The 23929-nt window shown below is 52.5% G+C and overlaps 1 protein-coding gene across 2 annotated transcripts; it reads left to right on the top strand.

Annotated features, from left to right (window-relative positions):
* Window positions 1-263: 263 nt before the first annotated feature.
* Window positions 264-23929, top strand: ASAP3 (ArfGAP with SH3 domain, ankyrin repeat and PH domain 3). Of its 2 annotated transcripts, none has more exons than XM_060015870.1 (24): window positions 264-336; window positions 426-571; window positions 3439-3513; window positions 4692-4741; window positions 11060-11171; window positions 11405-11490; window positions 11938-12013; window positions 12198-12284; window positions 12462-12571; window positions 13438-13507; window positions 13815-13902; window positions 15247-15295; window positions 15409-15599; window positions 15678-15811; window positions 16101-16195; window positions 16379-16556; window positions 17494-17579; window positions 17729-17844; window positions 18458-18525; window positions 18620-18727; window positions 18879-19074; window positions 19939-20164; window positions 20741-20831; window positions 21787-23929. In XM_060015870.1, exons 1-24 carry the CDS (start codon window positions 264-266, stop codon window positions 21859-21861), a joined length of 2586 nt encoding a protein of 861 aa, XP_059871853.1. In that variant the 3' UTR covers window positions 21862-23929. The 2 variants fall into 2 exon arrangements, with proteins under 2 accessions (XP_059871853.1, XP_059871843.1); XM_060015860.1 differs by having other exon boundaries at window positions 12456-12571.

Below are 23929 nucleotides of genomic sequence, written 5' to 3'. Positions count from 1 at the left end.
GTATACCCCACTATGCCACGGGCCTTGGAATTGCTATGTTTATTTGTCCCGCATGAGGAGGAAAGCCTGGCCTTCCTGGTGTGGTGTGACTGGTCTGTGGCTTCCCATGTGGTCTGGGTGGGGGAGGGTGGCCTGTTTATGTTTCGTCGGGGTGCAGGGGGACCCTAGGGAGGGAACTATGTGTGTGTTTGGAGGGTGGGATTGCAGAGTCAGGCACCCTCCCGGCTGAGCATCCCTGAACCTCTGTCCACATTTGTTTCCAGATGCTGGAAGGAGACCAGGCCATCCTACAGAGAATAAAGAAGGCTGTGCGGGCGATCCATAGCTCCGGCCTCGGTGAGTGAGCCTGCTTGGTGCCAGCCTGGCGAGGCAGCCCTTTCCCCAGCTCCAGCCTGGAACTAACTCTGCGCCTGCCTGTTCCACAGGGCACGTGGAGAACGAGGAGCAGTACCGAGAGGCCGTGGAGTCCTTGGGCAACAGCCACCTGTCTCAAAACAGTCACGAGCTGTCCACCGGCTTCCTGAACTTGGCCGTGTTCACCCGTGAGGTGGCCGCGCTCTTCAAGAACCTGGTGAGGCCCTGCTCCTCTTTCACTCAGCCTCAGCCCAGGCTCAGGGCAAATCTAATCAGTGACTTAAAAACCCGACTGGGAGGGCTTCCCTGGTGGTGCAGTGGTTGAGAGTCCGCCTGCCGATGCAGGGGACGCGGGTTCGTGCCCCGGTTCGGGAAGATCCCACATGCCGTGGAGCGTGAGCCATGGCGTGGGCCCGTGAGCCATGGCTGCTGAGCCTGCGCGTCCGGAGCCTGTGCTCCACAATGGGAGAGGCCACAACAGTGAGAGGCCCGCGTACCGGGAAAAAAAAAAAAAACAGACTGGGAAAGGGTTGGTTTCCACCCTTCTTTCAGGTTTCCCATGACCTCTAGTCTCCCTTGACCTCTGACCCATGACCTGAGGTTCCTTTCCAGTTCTTTTATTTTTTAAAAATATTTATTTATTTATTTTGGCTGCACGGGTCTTAGTTGCAGCACGCAGGATCTTTAGTTGCGGCGTGCGGACTTCTTAGTTGCGGCGTGCGTGTGGGATCTAGTTCCCTGACCAGGGACGGAACCCGGGCCCCCTGCATTGGGAGCGCAGAGTCTTACCCACTGGACCACCAGGGAAGTCCCCCTTCCCAGTTCTGACCTCCTATTTGCATTCTTCTTCCTCTCTGACTTCTTTCCGGCCAGCGTCTCCTCTCCCCTCTCTCCCTCCCTCCCTGCCCTCCTCCTTCTCCTCTGTGGTGAGCACCCAGGAGCAGAGGGGGTCTCACAGTGGGGAGGAGCCCCACTCAAGGGAGGGCAGGCTCGGGTTCCTGTCTTTGCACCACTGCCTCTCCTTCACCCTCTTTGTCCTCTGCTTTCCCAGCCATACCTGCTTTGTCCTCAAAGGCAAGAACGTGCCTCGCCTCAGCAAGCCTCTCAGCTCCTGCACATGGCCCAGTGGCCTCAGGTTCCTTCCTGAGATGGCCTCCTCCCCGTCCGCCAAGCCCCCGCCTCAAGGCTACCCCAAGACATGAGCTCTTTCCTGGTGCAGGCATGTTCTCAGTACTTCACATGTGTTAACATTTCATCCTGGAGCACAGCTCTGTGGGGTTGTTTTTACTATTGTCCACCCCTGTACAGGCTAGGAAACTAAGACACGAGGTTAAGCACCTTGTCCGAGGTCACACAGCTGATTTGAACCCAGCATCCGAGCACAAGCCTGGCTGTACCACCTCCCAGGAAAGCCTGTCTCCCTCTAGGCTTCATAGCTCTTGGCCCAGCTTTCGTGGCTCAAGTTCCACCCAGGGCCCTTCCTGGCTGGTGGGGACCACATCATCTCTACGAGGCAGTTTGCTTAGTGATCAAGCACCCACACCTCAGGCTTAGACTCAGGCCTTGAATCCCTGCTTTGCTGCTCACTAGGTGTATGACCCTGGGCAAGTGCCTCAGTCTGCCCAAGCCTCATCTGTAAAATGGGGATAACAGTGGTCCCCACCTCACAGAGTGGTGATGAGGATTTCACAAGTTAAGTGCCTGCTCCGGGGTAGCGCTCAGTTAACATTAGCTAATATTGCCATCTGTCATCATTTTGTCTTTTTGCGTAACACTGCCTCGCACCCTGTCCTGCACGTAGAGGCCTTTAACAGTGTTTGGGTTCAACTGAATCAGTGACATCTTTTGTCTTTACCTCTCCTCCCCTTGTTTCAGTCAAACTGGTGTTTGCTGAGCATCTCCTCAGTGGTGGGTGGTGTACCAGGGGCTGGTGACACAGGGAGGAGTCAGACTGCCTCGGAGAGCCACAGCCTAGTCGAGGAACTGAGATGTGAAATGACAGCAAGCAAGACCAGCAGTGTGGCACAAACTCAAGGACCCAGTGGCTTGGGTCAGAGGCCTAGGGCTGCCATGGCTCAGAAAAGGGGAGGTCAGGATAGGCCACAGGAGGAAGTAGTCAGGAAGGCTTCCTGGAGGAGGGGAGGCCTGAGCTATACCTTGAAAGGTGGGCTGAAATATTAGATAGGCTGTTTTGAGTTGCCAAATGACAGAAATTCAACTCAAACTAGGTTAATTTTTTTCTTTTTATATGTCTTTTTCTCTCTTTCAATCTTTTTTTTTTTTTGGCCACGCCACATAACTTGTGGGATCTTAGTTCCCTGACTAGGGATTGAACCTGGGCCCACCCAGCCCCGGCAGTGAAAGCGCTGAGTCCTAACCATTGGACCACCAGGGAATTCCCTAGGTTAATTTTAAAAAAGAGACTTCACTGGCCCCTGTAATGGGAAGTCCAGGTATGCAGCTGGTCTTAGGCTCCTTTTCTTTCTCTTAAAGAGTTTCTCTCTGTCTCTGCTCAGTGGGCAGGCCCAGATTCACACCTTACAGAAGAAAGACAATCTTTCTCCCGTGACTTTGGCAGAGAAGTCCCAGGAAGTATCCTGATTGGCTGGTTTGGGTCATGTGCCTGTTTCTGATCCAATCACAGTAGCCGGAGGGTGGGGCACTCTGGTCAGCTCTGACTCCTGTGTTCACCCCATGTGACCATAGGGAATGGGTTCCCCACATTATAAGGGGAGTCGAGGAACTAGCCAGACAGAAACAACAGATGGCGCTACAGGTGGACCTCAGAGGGTCAGAGAGGAGAGGTGAGGGTGTCCCTCTGGCAAAGGGACAAAGACAGGCTGACCATGGATGCCGTGGATTGAGCAGTGAGGTGATAAGGCGGATTAGCCAGGGGAGGGGAAGAGCTTCCACAGGAGGCCGGCCCCGCCACCCCTTGTACTCCTTCACCTTCTTGTCTTTCTCTCCTGCCTCCTTTACCCCAGTGCTGTCCTTGGCCTTGTGATGCTTCACCGTACCCTGAGCCCCTTGGGGCTGGATGGACAGTCACCCAAGGGGGGGTATGGGGGTCTCTGCTTTTTCCAGGTTCAGAACCTGAACAACATTGTCTCTTTCCCCCTGGACAGTCTGTTGAAGGGGCAGCTGAGGGACGGGCGACAGGTGAGTTTCCACATGGGCAGCAGGGGGAGTGCAGAGGTGGTGGGATGGAGCAAGACAGGGGTGGGCAGGAGAGGACAGGGGAGGCAAGGCTGGGCTGAGGACGGAAGCCAAGTGAGGCTGTCACAGTGGGTGTGCTGACCCCACATTACTGACCCTCAGGATGACAGGAGGACCTGGCCCTGGGGTGAGCCTAGGATGGCTGACTTACTGTCTGCCTGGGCCCTTTACAACAACCCAATGAGGCGGGGGTCCTGTAGGTGCTGTTATCCCCATTTTGCAGTTGAGGAAACTGAGGCTCAGGGAGTTTGGTACCTGCTTCCAGTTTACACAGCTGGTCAGTGGAGGAGCCAGTGTGAGAGTCAGGCCTCCTGACTCCCATGCTTGGCTGCTCTCTCTGCAGCAGGCAGCTCCTGGCTAGAGGCAAAGTAGAACTCAAAGAGAGTAACAGAATAATCTCCCTGGGAAGTCTGCCCCAGAAGGCCCCTGAGAGGTTCTCCCCACAGAGGCTTTCCTCCTCACCCCAGGAACCACCCAAACCAGACCAGCAGCTTTTTCGCCTAGTAGACTGGGGCACCTTGGAAGTTTAGGGGTGGGGGCAGGGGGGCTGTTCTGAAGGGTGTGAGCAGCCTGCTGGATGAGGCCCAGGCAAACTAGGCCAGGGATAAGCCAGGTCTCTCCGGCTTGCTGTGTGGCCTCAGGTAGACTTCTTAGCCTCTCTGTGCATATGTCCCTCCACCTGTACCTTCCTGTTGAAAGGGTGAGCAAGTACCAGGCAGGAGAAAACAGTGGGGTAAAGTTAGAGGAGGATTCTGATCTTTATCCTCCATCCTCTTCCTCATGGTGATCTCCATCTTCTAAGGGAGGGGACTCAGGGCAGACCCCCCAAAATCTCCCCAGTACCCTAGGCCTGAGCCTACCAATTCAAACGGATTACTGGCAACTGTGGGAAGAGGTCAGTTGGAAGAAGGGGCTCAGCTCTGAGAAATGGGGTTGGTTGGGTCTATTTTGGGGGGTCAGGTTTGCAGTCAGGGCTATGTGGGCAGCGGGGGGGTTGGACTGTGGCTCTGAGCAGCACAGGGGAGCATGCAAGTGCAGGGTCCCCCTACTGGTAGCAAAGTGTACTGTAGATTCCAGACCCCAAGAGCCCCTTTGGGCAAATTGTTCTTTCTGAACTACAGGATTCCAAAAAGCAACTGGAGAAGGCATGGAAGGACTACGAAGCCAAAATGTAAGTGGCTGCAGCCAGGATGGTTTGTCCGGGAGAGCAGTGTTTCTGTTGCAGTGGGAGGCTGGATATGGGGAAGAACCTAAGTGCTGCCAGGGCACGTCACCCAGAAGCACATGGCACCTCGCTCTCTAGAAATGTTTATGGGGGCTGGTTTATGCCCAGGCCTGACGGGAGTCTGGGGGCTGGACCACGAGATGACTAAAGGGGAGCTATTGTGAAGGGACCCCAAGCTGCTGCTCTCAGAGACTCATCTGCTCAGTGGTGCCAGACATGGGCAGAGAGATGGAAAGGAGCATCCATTTACTCAACACCTCCATGTGCCAGACATCCATCCTCACACTCACCCAGCCCTGTGAGGGAGATATGAGTATCCCAATTATCAGAGGAGGAACTAGAGGTTCAGAGTGGTTAAGTTACTTGCCCGAGGCCACACAGCTAGGCAGAGGCAGAGCTGGGATTCACGTTCGTTGATCCTGTTTCTGCAGCACCAGGCAGTATCTATAAACATTTAGCTGGACACAGAGGATGAAAGGCCATACCCGGGCCTCTTGTGTGCAACACACAATACTCCAGATTTCTCCCTAGCTACTGGGACATTAGGGAGACAGAGGGAGTCCCGGGTACCCAGTAACCAACTGCCCCTGAGCAGGAACTCCTCGGGCTCTGCCTGCCAAACTCTGTTCAGGTCCTGGCCCCAGCCCTCTGCCAGGACCCAGCTGGGCCCACTGTACCTCAGGGCACCGTTTGCTCTTCTTTGTAAAATTTTGGCTTCTCTTGCATTTTGCAAAAGCAATATGTGTTCATTATGAATAACTTAGAAAATATGGAGAAGTAGAAGAGGAAACATTTTTAATTATCTCTAGGAGATGAGGGTCATGTGGGGGAATATCTAGTACTTCTCTATTGTTAGAATTTTTTTACATAGTGTGTGTAGCACTGTAATTTCATCATTTTAAAAAAGTGGAGGGTGGGGGAGAGTTCCCTGGTGATCCAGTGGTTAGGACTCGGTGCTTTCCCTGCCGTGGCCCAGGTTCAATCCCTGATCGGAGAACTAAGATCCCACAAGTGGCATGTTAAGGCCGGGGGTTGGAAGGGGGAAGCGGGGGGAGGGGAAACTACCAAAAACCAGGAAGAAGATCCTTCATTTCCAAGCCTAAAGTATTAACATCTTTCTAGTCATTTCTCTATATATAAAGAAATATTTTTACAAAACCAAGATCATAATAATCATACTGGGGTTTTTTGGCTTAAAAATACATTGTGACCATCTTTCTACATCATTACATATTTTTATACAACGTCACTTAAATGGGTGCACTGTGTGTCAACATATGCATAATCCACAATGTATTTAATCTGCCCTTGTTGTTGGGGAAGCATCCTCGGAACTAAATCCTTGCTCCCACCCATAATTATTTCTGTAAAATCCTTCCAAGAAGTAGATCCTGGAGCTTTATTGTTCCTCAAGCTCCCAGCACCATGGGCAACTCCCTGAGTCTGAAGGAGGCCGAAACTCCTCCCCCGCAACGAGGATCTCCATCTACACTCCCGCTGTGGGTGTAGATCTTGTGGTGAAGGGTGTGGGAGCTGTGATGAGCGTGGCCATCTGTTCTCATCAGAGGCCTAGGGAGGGGTGTGGACAGGCAGGCAGGTGATCTTTCTCTTTCTGATTTGATGTGTGATCACATGGTCTTCATCTTCCTGAGTGACCTTGACTAAGCCCTTAGCCTTTTAGCCTTTCAGGGCATCATCTACTAAATAGAAAGAATAAGCCCTACCTTGCTGACCTTCCCCAAGTAGCTCTGCTTTTACCAGATTGATATATTGATCTTGCCTGTAAGGTTTCGTTTAAAGAAAAGACTGTGTGTAATAATGGGGAAAGGGGCTTGTCTGAGGTTACGCAGTGAGTTATCGATAGGACCTGGGCTAGAACCCAGGACTTCTGAGTCTGGCCTTCTTCTTCCAGTGGTCTCCTGGCTCCTGCTTCTATAACATAGATCGAGCTACATGTCCTGGCACAGGTGTCTGTGTACATTCGTTTTATGAGGGCTCCAGGTATAGCTAGATATTAGCGAGCCATGCGTTACTGTGTAATTCCAAACTCATTCTTAACCAAACCAGTCTGGGCAGCAACTGCAAGGGCCCAAGGGCCCTGATAGTATCTGTTGAATACCACCGGGATTCTCACCCCCTGGTTGTTCATACAGGGGGTCTCCCTCTCCACCTGGGGCTGCTAAGGAAGGCATCCCAGGCCCTGTGCAGGGGACACAGTTATCTAGGCTGTTCCATTTTCAGGGCTGTTTCCTCACCTGAAAAATGGGGCCAATGATACCTTGCAGGGTTGATGTGGAGATGAAATAAGTGCAGTGCATATACAGCACCTGGCACTGCAGTTCAACACGTACTTATTGGCCATCTTTCTGAGCCAGAACTGGGGCCAGAATAACACAGCAAGGGGTTCAGAGGCAAAAGCCCAGACCTCTGCTCCTAGCATTTCCCCAACCAGCCTGGGATCTTGGGCAATTACCTCCCTTCTCTGGATCTCAGCTTCATCTTTTGGAAAATAGTCCCTGACCGTGATCTATCAGAAAAGACACTGTGACTGTCACCGGCTGGGGGAACCAGGCAGGGAAGGAGGGATGGAACAAATCTGAGCCACAGTGTTTGTTACCACTGCTGTCCCTGAGGCTCTAGCATCAGGCTGACTTGGCTTCATATCCTCTAGTACTTAGCAGCTGTGTGCCTTGGACAAGTGACTTATCTGTAAAATGGAGTAATGATTCCTGCCTTATGAGATTATTGCTTTAGTGTGTGAAGGGCCTAGCAGAGCACTCAGCACAAAATTAGCACTTAAAAATAATTATTAGTAATAGCAGCTAATACTTATACTTACTTAAGAGCTTCCTTTGTGCCAACTGCTGTGATAAGCTCTTTACATCTGTCATCAGTTATTCATCTTGGAAGGGAAAGGTGCTATTATCCCCAATTTATAAGTAAGTAGTGAGGGAAAAAATACCACCACAATCCCTGCCTTAGTGGATCCCACTGGTTTGTAAGCAAGAAGGGAGGTGGGTCCCAAAATAATGAAAATACAAAGTGACAGTGCTATAATGAAGGCATCAGCACAGAGGTGGCAGAACAGGCAGGCAGTTTTGGGGTGGAGGGAAGGGTGGTTGGAAAAGGCATCACAGGAGAGGTGGTTCAAGGTGTCAGGTTAGCAGATGCATGATTCGTTTTGATTCCTTTCCTCTCCCATCTCCCTCCACTGACCTCCTCACTCCACTGGTGCCTGTTCCTCATCCCCTGAATAGTGTTAGACTGTGGCTGTGGTCCCCTCCTCCAGTTATCTCTGTCTTCTTAGTAACTAGCCTTTCAGCACTTTTCATTCCTGCTGCAACTCCATTCAAAGAAAATAAAAATATTCCTAACATTTGAAATGTTTATGAAACATTGGTCATACTTTGAGGACAGGGAGGGAATGGGATTTGCTATTTTCTGTGTGGGGTTGTGTGCGGTGGAATGAAAGCACTCCCAGCTGTTAGTCTGAGGTGTATCAGGTCATTTCAGGTGACTATTTCAGACTTTGTAGGGAAATCTTTGTAAATTACCATAGCTGAGGCTGAGGGACAGAGCTATGGTAATTCACAAGGCCATGTATCATACTTCACAGCTTATCTTCATCCTGAGCTAAGTAGCTTCTGTCCTTTAACCTCCACTAGACCTTGCATAAAAAATGTTAAATAAATAAATAGGAAGTATGCTACGCTAAAAAAATTAGGGAATTCCCTGACGGTGCAGTGGTTAGGACTCAGTGCTTTCACTGCTGGGGGCCAGGTTCAATCCCTGGTCGGGGAACTAAGATCCCACAAGCCACATGGAGCAGCCATAGATAGATAGATAAATAAATGCATAAATAAACAAAAATAAATTATCTAAGGGAATCATCAAGTTATTACTATAATCATCAGTATCATTAGCATCATCATAATCCTGTCATTTATTGAGGGCTTACCATACACCAGGGACTGTACTAAATGTTTCCAGTGCATTAAATCATCTGAGAACTAGGCAGTATTAGTCTCATATTTGAAATGGGGAAACTGAAGCTTAGAAAGATTTCTAAGATTAAGTAATCGAGGGAGCTGCCATTCAAATCCAGAATCCACATTTCTAGCCACTGTACTATATTGTGGCTTCCTTTTTGTCCATATACTCTGGAGCAGACTTCTTTCCACGCCAGTATATATAGATTTCCCCCATCCTTTTTAACAGCTGCATAGTATTCCTATATGTGCACATAGCATCATTTATTTAACTACTTCCTGTTGATAAATATTTAGCTTATTTTTTCACTTCTCCCTATTTATTTACTTTTGGGGGGGCGTGCATGCCATGCATCATGCGGGATCTTAGTTCCCCCACCAGGGATCGAACCCATGCCCCCTGCAGTGGAAGCGCAGAGTCTGTTAGATCTGGAGCACCAGGGAAGTCCCTCTCACTTTTTGCAGATATGGTAACAATGTAGACGGGAGCTGCCCTTGCCCTCTCCCAGCTGCTCTGCCCCCTCAGTCTCCCGCCCTCCTTAGCAAGCTGCCAGGCTTATTGTTGCTCAGGCCTGGCCACCACTTCTCTCTCTGCTGCTCATCTTCAGATCCCAAAAAAGCATCTGCCCTGACCCCCAGGCCCGTTCACAGGGTCAGTCCTCACCTAACTGCACTCCCCTGCCACAGATTCCCTCTTGAGGTATCACAAAGCTTTAGGGAAAACCTAAAGGAAAACCTAAACCATTAAAAACAAACAAAAACACACACACACACACACACACACACACACACACACACACACACACCCTGCAGAACTCTGCTCTAGAGCAGTGGTTTTCACCCAGGGGTGATTTTGCACCCCCAGGAGACATTTGTGGTTGTCACAACAGGGCAGATGCTACTGGCATCTAGTGGGCAGAGGCCAGGGATGCTGCTAAACATCTTACAATGCACAGGAGGGCCCCCACAGCAAAGAATTATCTAGTCAAAATGTCTTTAGTTCCAAGGTTGAGAAACTGCCCTCTGGGTCTCAGGGACAGATTCTGCAAATAAACACCATTCCAGAGGTCTGATGTCAGTAAGGTCTAGAACTTTAGAACCAGAAGGGGCCTGAGAACTGAGTCTGGGTCATTGCTTCCTCAGTTTACAGATGGGAAAACTGAAGCTTAAAGGGGCCTATAATATTATACTGTAGTGTCTTCTGTCTGCTAAGTCTTTTGCATACTTTATCTCATCTGGGTACAGATAGAGGTCCCCATTTTCCAGATGAGGAGACTGGGGCTTGGAGAGGGGAAGTAATGCAGATGTAAGGTTATCCCACGTCTCTTTTCTTCGCTCAGGGCTGGCACCTACTGGGAGCAAAACTATACACAAGCTGTCTCCTTTACACGGGATTCACGGTCTCATGTGTCCAGCCCAAGATTTGGAAATACTCTCCTGGCTGGGAGTGGGTGGTCTGATGGGTGTGGGATTTCCAGGAAACCATTTATACACAGTTCCACCCATCCACAAACAGAAACCACCAACTCTGAGATCCTTAGGGGAGAAAGCCCAGGTTACTCTTAGCTACAGGATGGGAAGCACTTTCTGTCTTCACCTACAAAGAAAAGAATCAAGGTTTTTTAAGCTTTAAATGGGAAGCTCCATGGCTCAGAAGAATGAAGGCACCTTGTGGTCTTTTAACCCACATGGTCCTAAATCCCTTCCAGAAAAATCAGAACTGGTTACCCCCAATCCCACCTGGCCCTATCTGAGCCCATCCCCTCCCTGCCTAGAAACCATCAACTCCTTCCCATTGCTCTTGGGATAAAGACCAAGAACGTCAACACGGTCTGACTCAGGCCCTGCGTGGTCTGGCCTCTCTTTACCTCACGTGGAACCACCTCCCTCTCTGTCTCCGCTGTGAGCCCTGATCTCTCCTGCCTCCGGGCTGTCCTGTGGTCTGATCCTCCCACCCAGCCCTAGCTTCCTCTGACTTCAGATCCCAGCTCCAGCATCACTTCCTGAGTAGCTGGATGAGGTCGGATCCCCCATTTTACTCTCCCATTGCTCTTCAAGGCTGTGATTTGATTCACGGGGCTGACTCCCCCCCTCACCAGCCTGTACATTCCCTGAATCCACACTGTTGACCATTGTACCCCAGCCCCACCACACAGCTGCGCAGAGGAGGGTCCCCTCACTCTCGTGTGCCTGTACAGACAGGAGCATGTAGGGATGGTGGGACATGCAAGGGGATAGTGAGAGTTGTTCAGGCCTCTCTTTCCTGGGGGCCTAGGGCCAGGATGGAGAAGGAGAGGGACCGGGCCAGGGTGACAGGAGGGAGTGCCGGGGAGGTGGCGCAGGACACCCAGAGAGAGCGACGCGTCTTCCAGCTGCACATGTGTGAGGTAAGGGGTGCCCCAGGCCGAGGGAGGGGTGGGATGCGTCTTCCTGTCTGCATCCCTGAACGTCCCCGGGGTCCCAGTCACAGTCTCAGCCCAGGTCCTTGCCAGATGGCCCTTGAGGGGTCACCAAGGTCCAGTCATGGCCAAAAGGATTAGCCTGGGATGGGGACGGCAGCCCCTTGTGCCCAGGATTCAGCTTTGCTCACATCACACACCTTTCCCTGCCCTCTCCCCAGTATCTGCTGAAAGCCGGGGAGAGCCAGATGAAGCAAGGTCCTGATTTCCTACAGAGCCTCATCAAGTTCTTCCACGCCCAGCACAAGTAGGTTTCTCCCCGTGTGCCACCCCCATCCCCACGGTCGTTTGCCCCTTAACCCTTTAGGCAACCGAGGACAGGGCCATCCCCAGGCTCTGGCAGATGCTTGAGGCTTCCGTGTGTGTCTGTACCTCATTGGTAATGCTTTTTACAGCTGCTCTGCATTGAATGCTCACCACGTATCAAGCACTACGTACCCTGCACACACCGCTGTGAGCAGCTACTGCTAGTATCCCCATTTTATAGATGAGAAAACTTAGGCTCAGATTTACTAAGGTCACACAGCTAGGAAGTGGGATCTGGACCCAGACACTCTGACTCCGGGGTGCCTGCTCGTGGCCGTCACACTGTATTGCCCCCAGGTGCCCTGTGATCTTTAGAGCACCTTCTCCCACACTTCCCCTCTCATCTTCATCTCTCTCTCTGGTCCCTTGTTTGGCCTCACACCCTTAGCTTTTTCCAAGATGGCTGGAAGGCTGCTCAGAGCCTGTCCCCCTTCATTGAGAAGCTGGCAGCCTCAGTACACGCAGTAAGTTGGGCCTCACCCTTGAGCTTGTGGTCAAGTCCCCTGTCCTTCCGGGAGAATCTGTGGCCGTGGAATTGCTGGTTTCTGTCCAGAGAGCAAGGAGGCTACTGCCCTGCTGCTCTGGGTCTGGGCTCTGTACCTGGCACATCCGCTGGCTGATGATGGGGTCCTGCCCTTTGTCCCATAGCTGCATCAAGCCCAGGAGGAGGAGCTACAGAAGCTGACCCAGCTCCGGGACTCCCTTCGAGGGACGCTGCAGCTTGAGAGCAGAGAAGTCAGCCCCTGAATCATACCCAACCAAGTGCCCACTCCCAAGGCCTACCCTGGAGGGAGGGAGAGAAGGAAGACCCCATAGCGTCCCCTTGAGAAGTCTTCCTGAGTGAGACCCCTGCAGATTGGGGCTCTTCCCACCCACATGCCCTGAGGTCTCCTTTGCATGTCCGAGGAACAGGAGACTCTGAGCCGGAAGAACTCAGGAGGTGGCTACAGCATCCACCAGCACCAAGGCAACAAGCAGTTTGGGACAGAGAAGGTGGGCTTTCTGTACAAGAAAAGTGATGGGTAAGTGACTCAGAGAGCTCAAGTAACTTGCCCAAAGCCACCCAGCCAGTAAATGATAGGGTTGGGTGAGCTGCCTGAAGGGACTGTTCCTATCATTTGTGTAGACCCTGAGGGTTCCAGGACCCTCCACTCTGGCAGTGCAAAATCATCAGAATCCTGGGCTCGTGAATTTCTGCTAAAGTTGGTGGTTGTTCTTAACGTAAAGAAGAAGAATAGCAGCAGCGAACAATTTCTGAGCACTTATTATGCACTAGACAGTCTCCATGGCCTCACCCGTAATCTCTATAATATATTGACTGCCTGGAAATGAAACTGTTGACTGTGCCCTGCAGTCTGTGAAATGCAAAGGCCTTTATGGGAATCCGTTAATTTTTTTACTTACTAATCGGTTTTTATCAGAGAAGAATACCTTTGTTAAACCGATTAATATTTACCTCTTACAGGAAAAGTGTCAAGTAGCTTTGATCATGGATTTGCTAATTTTATTTTTGAGGGCTCGATATTTATCTTGCTTTGTCTTTAACCATAATTCATCTGTTGTGGTCAAGAACCTGTTCCTCCTCTCAGACTAGGAGGTCCCTAAGGTTGGGAACTGTCTTGTCCATCAGACTGGAAGGTCTCAGAGGGCCAAGGTCACATGCCCCTCTAGAGTAAAGATTCCTAGAGAGTGGGGCTGTCTGACTGAGAGCTTCCTAATGGCAGGGCTGTGTCCCCTCCAGCAGAAGGGAGCCCAGGGAGTGAGGGGCATAGGGGTCACAGGACAGAAGAGGTGAAGAAGTGAGTCCTGGTCCAGGACTCTGTTCACTGATACAGGGGAATTAGGTGTGAGCCTTGAGTGACTGTCTTTCTATCCCTCTGGGCCCTAGAATTCGAAGAGTCTGGCAGAAAAGGAAGTGTGGAGTCAAGTATGGCTGCCTGACCATCTCACACAGCACGGTGAGGCCTGGAGGGGTGGGTGGTCTCAGGACATGATAGATCCTCTCCTCCTGGTGTTCAGAGCAGACAGATGTCAAACCCTCCCTCTAAGACTGGTTGCAAACCTGGATCCAGGGAACTGGAGACCCCCTGTGGGAGGAAGGAAGGGATCCAAAGCCTCACACTCCACATCCCTGAGGTGCTAGGAGAGGGGAGACATAAACTGGAACACGATTATTATGCCCATTTAACAGACTGGGAAACAAGCCTAAGAGTTTGGGAGGCCCAGAGGGTAACATGTACATCCTCCATCCCCAACTTTGCACAGATAAACCGGCCACCAGTGAAGCTGACCTTGCTGACGTGCCAAGTGAGGCCAAACCCTGAGGAGAAAAAGTGCTTTGACCTGGTGACCCGTGAGTAGTCCCTGCCCCCTCCCTACCCAGCAACTGCCCAGGGCTTCTCTGAGAGACCTGTCAGCTCCTGGGAGGCTCCAATTAGGGGCCTGTGTCCAATTCCACATGTGTTTATCAAATAGTTGCTACGGCAGGCATAAGACTCCTTAAGCTCTGGACACTTTTCAGAGGCTTCACCCCATGTCACATTAAACATTAAAATGCACCCACACCCCACATTAAATATGATTATTTCTGTAAAGCATATTTAAATGGATTTGGGTAATTTGGCTTTCAAAATTATTACTTTAAAATGTTCAGTTTTCATCTTTTGGGGTCTTGGTGACAGGCTTTTCATGAGCACCAGCGCAGGCTGAGAAGGACCTAGATGTGGTCTTCAGGGAGCTCTGCTGGCAGGGTTGTGAGGTGGGGACACGGAACTGCAAGGTGATGGGGAATGTCCAGAAGAGAGGTGCAGATATAGCACCATCAGAGATTAGAGTGAGCGGGGAATTCCCTGTCGGGTCCAGTGTTTAGGACTCAGCGGTCTCACTACCGAGGGCCTGGGTTCAATCCCTGGTCAGGGAACTAAGATCCCGCAAGCCATGCGGCGTGGCCATAAATAAATAAATAAAATTTAAAAAGATATATTAGAGTGAGGGAAGGCCTGCCCTGCTGTGAGGAATCAGGAAAGCCTTCTTGGAGTTTAGCCTTGAAGGACACAGAACATAGAGTCTGGGGGAGGATGTTTCAGGAGATGAAAGGCATGGAACCAGGAGAGTGGGTCCTGGTTTAGACAGGGTGCAGGTCCAGTTTAGACAGGGTGCAGGGTTCCCATAGCAGTAGTGGGAGATGAAGCCTGGGACCGCCTCTTAAAGGTTTGGACCTTATTTCCTGGCAGGAGGGAGCCATGGGAGGCCTTGGAGCAGGGAAGTGGCGTGATTTGAGCGGAACCTTTGGCCCAGCAATCTGGCAGCTGGTGCGGGCTGGGGGACGAGGGGGAGAGGTGGGGAGCAGGAAGACCCGAAGGGAGGCTGTGGGGCTGGGAGGGGAGGTGGCCGTAGGTTCAGAGGCTCCTCTGCCCGTGAGCTGAGGGGGGTCCTGTGCCCTGGGAAACCTCGCCTGACCCTGGAAGCTGGGCTTCACACAGAGGGCCTTCTTGGGGTCCTACTCTGGAGGTTTCTTCTGAGAAACTGCCCCCTCTGCTGGCCACTGTCATTACCCGCCCACTGTAGCTTAGCAGAGCCTGGCCCCAAGGAACAAAACCTCCGTCTGGAGCCGGCGGTGGGGGTGAGGGCTTCCCAGGCCCAGGGCAGCAAGGACAGCAGGATTTCTGTGAGCCAGACAACGCCCCTCTCCCCACAGACAACAGGACATACCACTTCCAGGCGGAGGACGAACATGAGTGTGAGGCGTGAGTGCCCCCCACGGCTAGCCTGGGGGTGGGGGCAGGGGAGCAGCCTCCGGCCCGATACAGGACCGCACCACCGCGGGCGTCATGCCCACGCCACGCCGCACTCTCCGCAGGTGGGTGTCAGTACTGCAGAACAGCAAGGACGAAGCCTTGAGTAGTGCCTTTCTGGGGGAGCCCAGCGGCGGCCCGGGGCCCTGGGGGGGCGCCGGGCTGGACGGGGAGCCCCAGGACCTCACCAAGCTGCTCATCGCCGAGGTCAAGAGTAGGCCCGGGAATGGCCAGTGCTGCGACTGCGGGGCTGCAGGTGGGGACGGACGAGGAGGGAGGTGGAAACGGAGGGGAGGGGCCCGCGCCTCCAGGCACGAGCTGCGCTACTTTGCAGACCCCACTTGGCTCAGCACCAACCTGGGCGTGCTCACCTGCATCCAGTGCTCCGGCGTTCACCGCGAGCTGGGCGTGCGCTTCTCACGCATGCAGTCCCTCACCTTGGACCTGCTGGGCCCCTCCGAGCTGTTGGTGAGGGCGGGGCGGGGCCGGAGGGCGATCAGGGGCGTGGTCTGATGAGGGGGCGGGGCTTGGGCCCGAAGGACTCAGCTGGAGCCTATGGGGTCGGATGGGGCGGGGCCAAGGTGAGGCAAGGCCAAGTTGGGGCAGGACCCAGACGAGCCAAAAAGAGGATGGGCGGGGCGGAGCCGAGCCTGGACCAGGAGGGAGGCTGAGGGGCGGGACCTCTGGAAGCTCAATCCTCCAGCGGGCGCTGTCCTAACCACCGCGTCTTATCCCCACTACTTTCCCGCGAACCCAGCTGGCCTTGAACATCGGAAACACTCGCTTCAATGAGGTCATGGAGGCCCAGCTGCCCTCGCACGGCGGCCCTAAACCCTCAACTGAGAGTGACATGTAAGGCGATTCTCAGCTGGGGGCAGATTCTGGCCGGGGGATTCTGCTTTCCCGGCTCCCAGGGAGAAGTCTGGGGAGAGGGGAGCCTCAGATCTGGAAGAGTCCAGGACATGTGGGGTGGTTTCAAGGGTCAGCTGAGTAGAAACGGTCCTTGCTCTGACATCCCGCGGTTATTTTTGACAGGAGCACCCGCAGGGACTATATCGTGGCCAAGTATGTGGAACACAGGTTTGCCCGGCGGTCCACCCCCGAGCCTCAGAGACTCTGGACGGCCATTTGCAACCGGGACCTCCTGTCAGTACTGGAGGCCTTCGCTAATGGGCAGGACTTTGGACAGCCACTGCCGGGGCCTGAGGGACAGGTGAGAACCCTCTCCAAGGGCCACTTATAACCCAGCCACACTTAGCACGCCCCAGTCCTCCTCCAGGGCTGGCTGTTACTCCCCCCTGCCCCACCTCTGACATCTGCTCAAACCCCACCCATCAGAGGGGTAAATGGGAGAGAGCACAACTTAAGTCAGGCAGTCCTGAGCCAAAATCCTGGCTCTGTCTTTTCCTAGCTGTGTGATCCTGAGCAGTTTACTGAACTCTGAGTCTCATTTTCTCATCTGTAAAACGGGTTAATGATAGCACCCATGGGGTAGAAGTGAGAATTAAGTCCCGTATGAAAGGGCCTGGTGTATAATATATGTGCGATAAACGTTAGAATATTTTTTTCCCTTGAATAGCCTTAGAAATGCGGAGGGGTGGGTCAGATCAGAGCAAGGAAGGCTATTGCACTGGTGATTCTAGTAACAAACATCACGTGAGCCAAGGGGGAAAGGATATCAGAGACATTTGAAGGAATAAATTGACACTGATTGGACATCAAAAATTGGATGCCATGTCTTTGAGCTGTCTGCCTGATATCTTGTGGGCTATCCAATGGGCAGGGTGGGTGTAGCACTTAGACGGGGTAAGAATTTGGAACAGCCTACACGTGAGTGTTAACTGAAAGCTTGAGGTTATTCGACATCTCTGGGGGCAGTGAGAGAGGAGCAGAGAGAAGAGTCCAAGGCCAAGAACCAAGTTTGGGAAACACCTTCTACTGGGGAGGAGGAGGTAGAACCACTGAAGGAAGCAGTGAAGGAATGGCCTTTCATCCTCCTCCCAAACATGAGGTGTCACCATTCAGTTTCCTCTCTCAGGGGTTCTGGCAGCTTCATATCTGGAGGTGTCAGGGGGCAGCAAGAGTTTAAGAGGGTAATATTAGGGAGCAGATGAACTGGGGTAAACTCAGAGGTGTGGACATGTATTCAGGCACCTGGAGAGCTCGCCCTGCACTTGGCTGTCAGAGTCACCAACCAGGCCTCCCTGCCCCTGGTGGATTTCATCATCCAAAACGGGTGAGAACCTCCCTGCCCACCTCCTCACGCTCCCCTTGCCTTCCTCTTCTCCCCCTCTCCCCCCTCCTTTCCTCTCTCTCTTTTCCCCCTGACTTCACCTGTCTGTTCCCTTCCTTCCTCCCTGACCTACCCCCCACACCCCGCCACAGTGGTCACCTGGATGCCAAGGCTGCTGACGGGAACAGCGCCCTGCACTGCGCTGCTCTCTACAACCAACCCGACTGCCTCAAGCTGCTGCTGAAAGGGAGAGCCTCACTTGGCACAGGTGGGGCTCCGACAACTCCTCCATCAGACTCGCATTCCTGACTAGCCCTCCTGGGGGACTTCCTGCCTTATTTCCAGACAGAGAGCCCTGGTAACAAGCATGGACTTTGCACACAGACTTGGGTTCTAATCCTGGCTTGCTTCCGACCACCTTTGTGACTTTGGGGTTTGTCCATTCATCTCTTGAACCTAAGCTTCTTCATCTGTAAAATGGGAATAATACCACTGACCTAGCAGACCTGCTGAAAGGATAAAATAAAACAACGTTTCTTAAAGTACCTAGACAAATAAACATTAACTGAATCTGAATAATAGTGTTTGTAATAGCTATGATTTGCTGTTTAATGTGTACCTGGTAATGTGCCAAGTGCTCTATGTATATTAACTCATTTAATCCTCACAACCTCGTCAGTAGTTCCAAGTATCATACTCATTTTATAGATGAGAAAATTAAGGCCCAGAGAGGTTAAGTCACTTGTCCAAAGTCACACAGCCAGGAAGTAGCAGAGCCAGGATTCAAACCCAGACGATCTTGATCCCAAAGGCTCATCCTAACCTCTAAGTTATAATGCCTCTTTGACCCTGACCATGACCCCTGACTTTATCCCTCACAGTGAACGAGGCAGGAGAGACAGCTCTGGACATAGCCAGGAAGAAGCAGCACAAAGAGTGTGAGGACCTGGTGAGGTCTAGGGAAGGAGAGGGAGCCCCTGACCCTTTCTATCTCTCTGCTGAGCCCCTGACCTTCTGAACTGCCAAGGCTTTGTTTTTGGCAGCTGGAGCAGGCCCATGCCGGGACCCTCGCCTTCCCCCTGCACCTGGACTACCCCTGGGGGATCTCCACAGAGCCTGGCTCTGACAGTGAGGAGGATGAGGAAGAGAAGGTGCGTCCCAGCCCTCGCCTCTCAGGCCTCCAGACAGCCGAAGGGAAGACCTGATGGTCTTCCAGGTCCACATGGGACCTGATGTGGGGAGGGGCGAGGCTGAGCTGGAAGAACCAAGGGCATCCTCCCTCCCACACTTCTGCCCCAGCAGCGCTGCCCGCTGAAGCCGCCAGCCCAGGTCCGCTGGGCCAGTGGGAGGCTGGACATCAGCAACAAGACCTACGAGACCATCGCCAGCCTGGGACCAGCTGCCCCTAAGATCCAGAGTGAGGATTGCCCCCCACCTTTGCCGGTCAAAAACCCTTCTCGGACCATGGCCCAAGGGCGTGCGGGACATGCCAGTGGAGGTATGGTTGGCTGCCCAGAAAAATGCTCTCGTGCCATTCATTGAGGGCCTGCTATGTGCTGGAGCACTGAGCTCAGAGTGCTGTGTTAGTCCATACTGTCCTCACTGTCACCTGTCAGGTAGGGGTTATCATCTCCCCATCACAGGTAAAGGAAGAGAGATGTTAAGTAACATGTCCAAAATCCCATAGCTAAGTCCCTGATGTGGGCTTCCAACCCAGGTCCGTCTTATTCCAAATTCCTCAATGCTTCACTGAAATAAAAAGAGAGAGAAGCGTTTTTTAAGAGTGCACTGTCTTGAGTCCCTTGGGGGCTACTGAGACACAGTCTAGTGGGAGAGATAAAAACTGGAATGTAATTCATTATAATATAAGGCACAGTGCGACATAGAAGATAAATTCCAAAAGGACAGAAGCAAGTTTTGTTGACTACTATTTCTCCAGCACCTAGCACAGTGCTTGGCTGTTGTCAATAACTATTTGTTGAATGAATGAACAGGCTTGTTCTGGGAACTCGGGAGAGGGAGGGAGCGTCTCCTGCTGGGATTGGTAGGGGGGTTAGGAAGGCTTCCTGGTGGAGGCAGCATCAGAGCTGAGCCTGAGGGGACAAGCAGGAGAGTCCAGATTGAGGAGAGGGTGTGAGCAGAAGTGAACAGTGCTAGTCAGTGTGGCCCTGGCCATCAGGAATGAACATCATGAACCATGAGACTGAAGCATGATGGTGAAGAGTTGAAGGAGAGTGCTGGACAGGCAGATGAGAGCTGGGGGATTGGGAGAGAACCATGATAGATCCCAGAGGCCAAAAGCTGCTTTGAAGTTGAGCACAGAGTAAGTGATAAAGATAGGCTTTATCACTTCTGATTTCAGATCGTTCCGAAGTTCCCAGCCTGAGCTCGGAGTCTGCTGGGGTCCCTGAGAGCCTGAGCAGTCCAGCCTCCTCCTCCTGCAGCCTCACAAGCCCCGTGGAACCTGGGGGTCCCAACCAAACCCTACCCAGCTCTGAAGAGGGCCTCTGGGAGCCCCCGGGCCCCTCCCGACCCAGCCTGACATCTGGAACCACCCCTTCAGAGATGTATCCCCCTGTCAGGTTCAGGTTGGTGAAAGCCCAACTGTGCAGTCTCAGCAAGTCTCCTGACCTCTCTGAGCATCCGTTTACTTCGCCACCTGTAAACGGTGCCTGCCTGTAGCCTGGGATACCTTCCAGCGCTGAGGCCCATGAACAATGCAGAAATGCTAGACCATAAGTGGAGGGTGATTGGACCCCTTCCCCCTTCACACACCTGCTCCTGCCTCTGGCCTGGAGAGCTGGGGAGGAGTCTGGAGCTCAAGCTGCTGAAGCTGGAAGAGCGAAGGCCTAGTGCCAACTGTGGCTTGTTCTAGAGGTTCACAGTGGGGTTTTCACTCTGTCCCCACCTCCAGCCCAGGATCCAGTCCTCTCTTCCTTGCAAACCCTTTCAGTTTGGAGTTTGGGGAATAGATATGGTGAAATTTTCAGTGTGGAGGTCAGTTCTGGGCCTCTGGGGCCTGTGATGCACCCAACCTGGGGGCCTCGTGGACTCTCTACCCACCCAGTCCAAGCCCCCAGCCTTGCTCTATCCCTGAGCCCTTCCCCCTACTCTAAGGGGCTCTCTGGGTGCAGGGGTCACCTTGGCCTTTCCATGTCTTCCAGCTCTGAGAGCACTCGCTCCTATCGGCGGGGGGGCCGGAGCCTGGAGGACTGTCCTTCAGCCCGGCAGCCTCTACCCAGAAGGAACATGCCGGTAAGACTCCGGGACTGTGGTTTGAAGGGCGGTGAAAGGGTACGTGGGAGGCAGAGCTGGTCAAGAGTAAGTGTATTAGGGCGGCAGACCTCTGTCCAGGACTGGGGGCAGCCATCATTTGCCCAGTCCCTGTCCTGTTGCTCCTCCTTCCCCAGTCCAGGATGGGTGCAGCTGGGGAGAGCCCAGGCCTTGAGAGGCGGCAGAGATGACAAGGCCCAAGCTCTGACTGTTCCCCAAAGGAGGGTGAGCAAAGCTGTGTCAGCCAGGCTGGTCGCTCAGAGAAGGAAGCACTCCCTGCAGACGAGGAAGGATTAGGGTGGCCGTGTACCAGCCATTGGTTTGCACAACTCTCCTCTTATACAGGAGTCTCCTGGAATCCACTGAAACTTCCAGGCATAGAGGGATGTGACAGGGACAAGGCAAGAGCTGTCATCCTTAATCCAGCTTCTCCCTGCTGAATCAGTCTCGCACAATCATACATATTTAGATGAGGAGCCTGGGAGTGGGCATAGGACAGAGGCAGTTGTGCCGAGAAGGAAGCCATCTCTGCTCCTGGTTCCCCTGGGGATTTGTCGGGGTTGGCATTGGTTGTCTGTGTTGAGAGTAGGGGATGGAAGGAGCTGGGTCTCTCTAGGGAATCATCATCCTCAAGTCTATCAGAGTCAGGTACCAGACACAAATGTGTGTCTACAACCAGGTGTCCATCACCCAGCATTTAGTTGATGCCTGTTGTTGAGACGTGTGTGATAATAAGAGCCTGGCCTTTGAAGCGTGGAGGTCTTGGAAAAGTGGCTTCTTCAAGCTTCAGCATGAAGCTTCTTCAAGCTTCAGCTTCATCTGTAAAATAGGGGTAATTTCATGTTCCCACAATAGGACCTTTTGAAACTGAGTGAGATAAACAGCTGGTGTGTAACAGGTGCTTAAGAAATGTCAATTTTCATCCTTCTCTTCCCAGGTTGGCTTCACTGAAGGAGACGGTTCAAGGACTGGGGTTCTCCCAGCAAGTTCTGTGCAGCTTTTGCAAGACTAGCTCCTTACTAGCCCTTGCACGCCTGAACCACCCCCATGCTGGATGCCAGCATTCAGAGCTAGGACTTGAGCCTACAAGACTGGGGAGCTGAGGTGTTTATGCCCTGGGGTCTTGCTGTCTCTGTCCCTTGTGCCTCTGTGGCTGGCCTTCCTCCCTGATATGGGCCCACGCCCCTGCCAAGGACACTGGGCCCCTCCATGTTAGGGCTGATGGTGGTTTGTCTCCATCTCATACCTGCCAGGGACCAGGGAGCCCTATGGCTGGACCCAAGTGCTCCTGACCCAGCTCCAACTGCAGAACCTCTAGTCCCTCATCAGACCAGGACTGTGTTTCTTCCATCAGTCTGGGGGGCTCTAACCTGCCTTCATTATTCTGCAGGCCAGGGATTCTGCCAGACTAGGGACTGTCTTCTCAGCCATTCACTAGCCTAGTATTCTTTGACTGAGTTCTGGCTCTGTCCATTCCTGTGCTAGGCACTGCAGATGTCACAGGAATAAGACAAAGGTCCTAAAGATGTGGTCCCTTTCTGGGCAGCCGGTCCCACGAATTAGGCTTGGAAATGGACAGGGCTGGATTCCAGAGGATGGTCCTGGGCCTAGGGGCAGACTGACAATCAGCTGGCTTGCACCTGAATAGCACTGCAGTTGTCTACAGCCTGTATCCATTCTGGTTTCTCAGTGCCCATGCTGTACTGGCTGTTAAATAAATATTCTGAATATCACTCCTTTCGAGGGACAGCACAGCCTTGCTGGGGACCTCTGTTATAATAGATTCCCAGCCAGGAAGTAGAGGAGGGTTCACCCCATTTGCTTACTCTCCTTGATTTAGCAAGAATGAAAGGAATAGTCTGGAATGATTATCCTCACTTCTCTCCTCTTTCTCAGTCAACTCAGGAACCTTCCAGTCTCGGGGCAGGAAAGGGCCAAGAAAGGAGAAAGGAGAGTGATAGAAATGGAGGGTGGAGACTTAAAGGTTCTACTTCCCAGCGCCAGAAATTCCACCGTCGCTTTCAGGCCCATATTGGAAAACAGATACACCTAAGCCACCATCAGTCTCTAACAGGTCAGCTTTATAGGCCCTGGGCGCTGGGATGGACCAGGACAAACAGGGGAGGCCAGAGGATGCCAATGGCCAATGCAGCAGCCTGGTCCGGGAGGCTGCGCTGTTTACCCTGGAGACCTGACAGGTCTGTGATCCCACAGGAGCAAGGTTGTCTTCAGAGCCCCCAGTGTCTTGTTATTTCACTCATCTCTAATAAAAGATTTTTCAGAGTAAATTTCAGTGGTTTCATTTATGTTCTCTGAAGAGCCGTCGGGAAGGGGAGGGATTCTTAGGGCTTGGAATTCTTTCTCTAGACCTGCTAAGAGGGACAGCCTGGTGTACAGCAGTGGTTTGCAACCAGGGGTGATTTTCCCCCAGGGGACATTTGACAAGGAAGACACATTTTTTATTCCCAACTGGAGAGTGCTGCTGGCATCTAGTGGCTGGAGTTCAGGGATGCTGCTAAACATACTTCAATACACAGGCCAGCCCCCCGCGAACAGGAATTATCCAGTCCAAAATGGTAATAGTGCCGAGGTTGAGAAACCCTGGTGTGAGGAAAGAGCACTGGACTAGGAGTCTGGAGACTTGCAGTTTAACTCTGCCACAGTCCCTGCTTATTTGTGAGGTGATCCCAGGAAGCACAATGGTTAGTAGGGATGTGAAAAAAAAGGAACGTGCCTTCAAGTTATCCCATCAGGAGTGAAGAAATTGGTGTATTTACTACCAACTCTGGTCTCTCGCTGGTTCCAGGGTCCTTTCTGGGGGTGTCAATTCCTAATTCTCTACTTCCAGGCTGCCCTGAAGCCGTCAGTCAGAGAGATGCAGGAAGCTGTCAGAGGTGTGTCCAGGAATTGCCTGCTGGTGAACTCCAAGGTGGATGGGTAGGCAGAGGGGATGTAGAGAGTACTGACATGTCTGATACGGTTGAGCAGGGCAATCCTGGGCCTCACTGAGCCTCAATCTTCCAATCTGTACAAAGAAAGGGTTGGAGTTGATGTTTTCTTAGGGTCCTTCAAGCCCTGAA

Source organism: Delphinus delphis, chromosome 1 (genome assembly GCF_949987515.2).
Source record: "Delphinus delphis chromosome 1, mDelDel1.2, whole genome shotgun sequence".
Classification (NCBI taxonomy): domain Eukaryota; kingdom Metazoa; phylum Chordata; class Mammalia; order Artiodactyla; family Delphinidae; genus Delphinus; species Delphinus delphis.
This window is presented reverse-complemented; position numbering and strand designations above follow the sequence as displayed.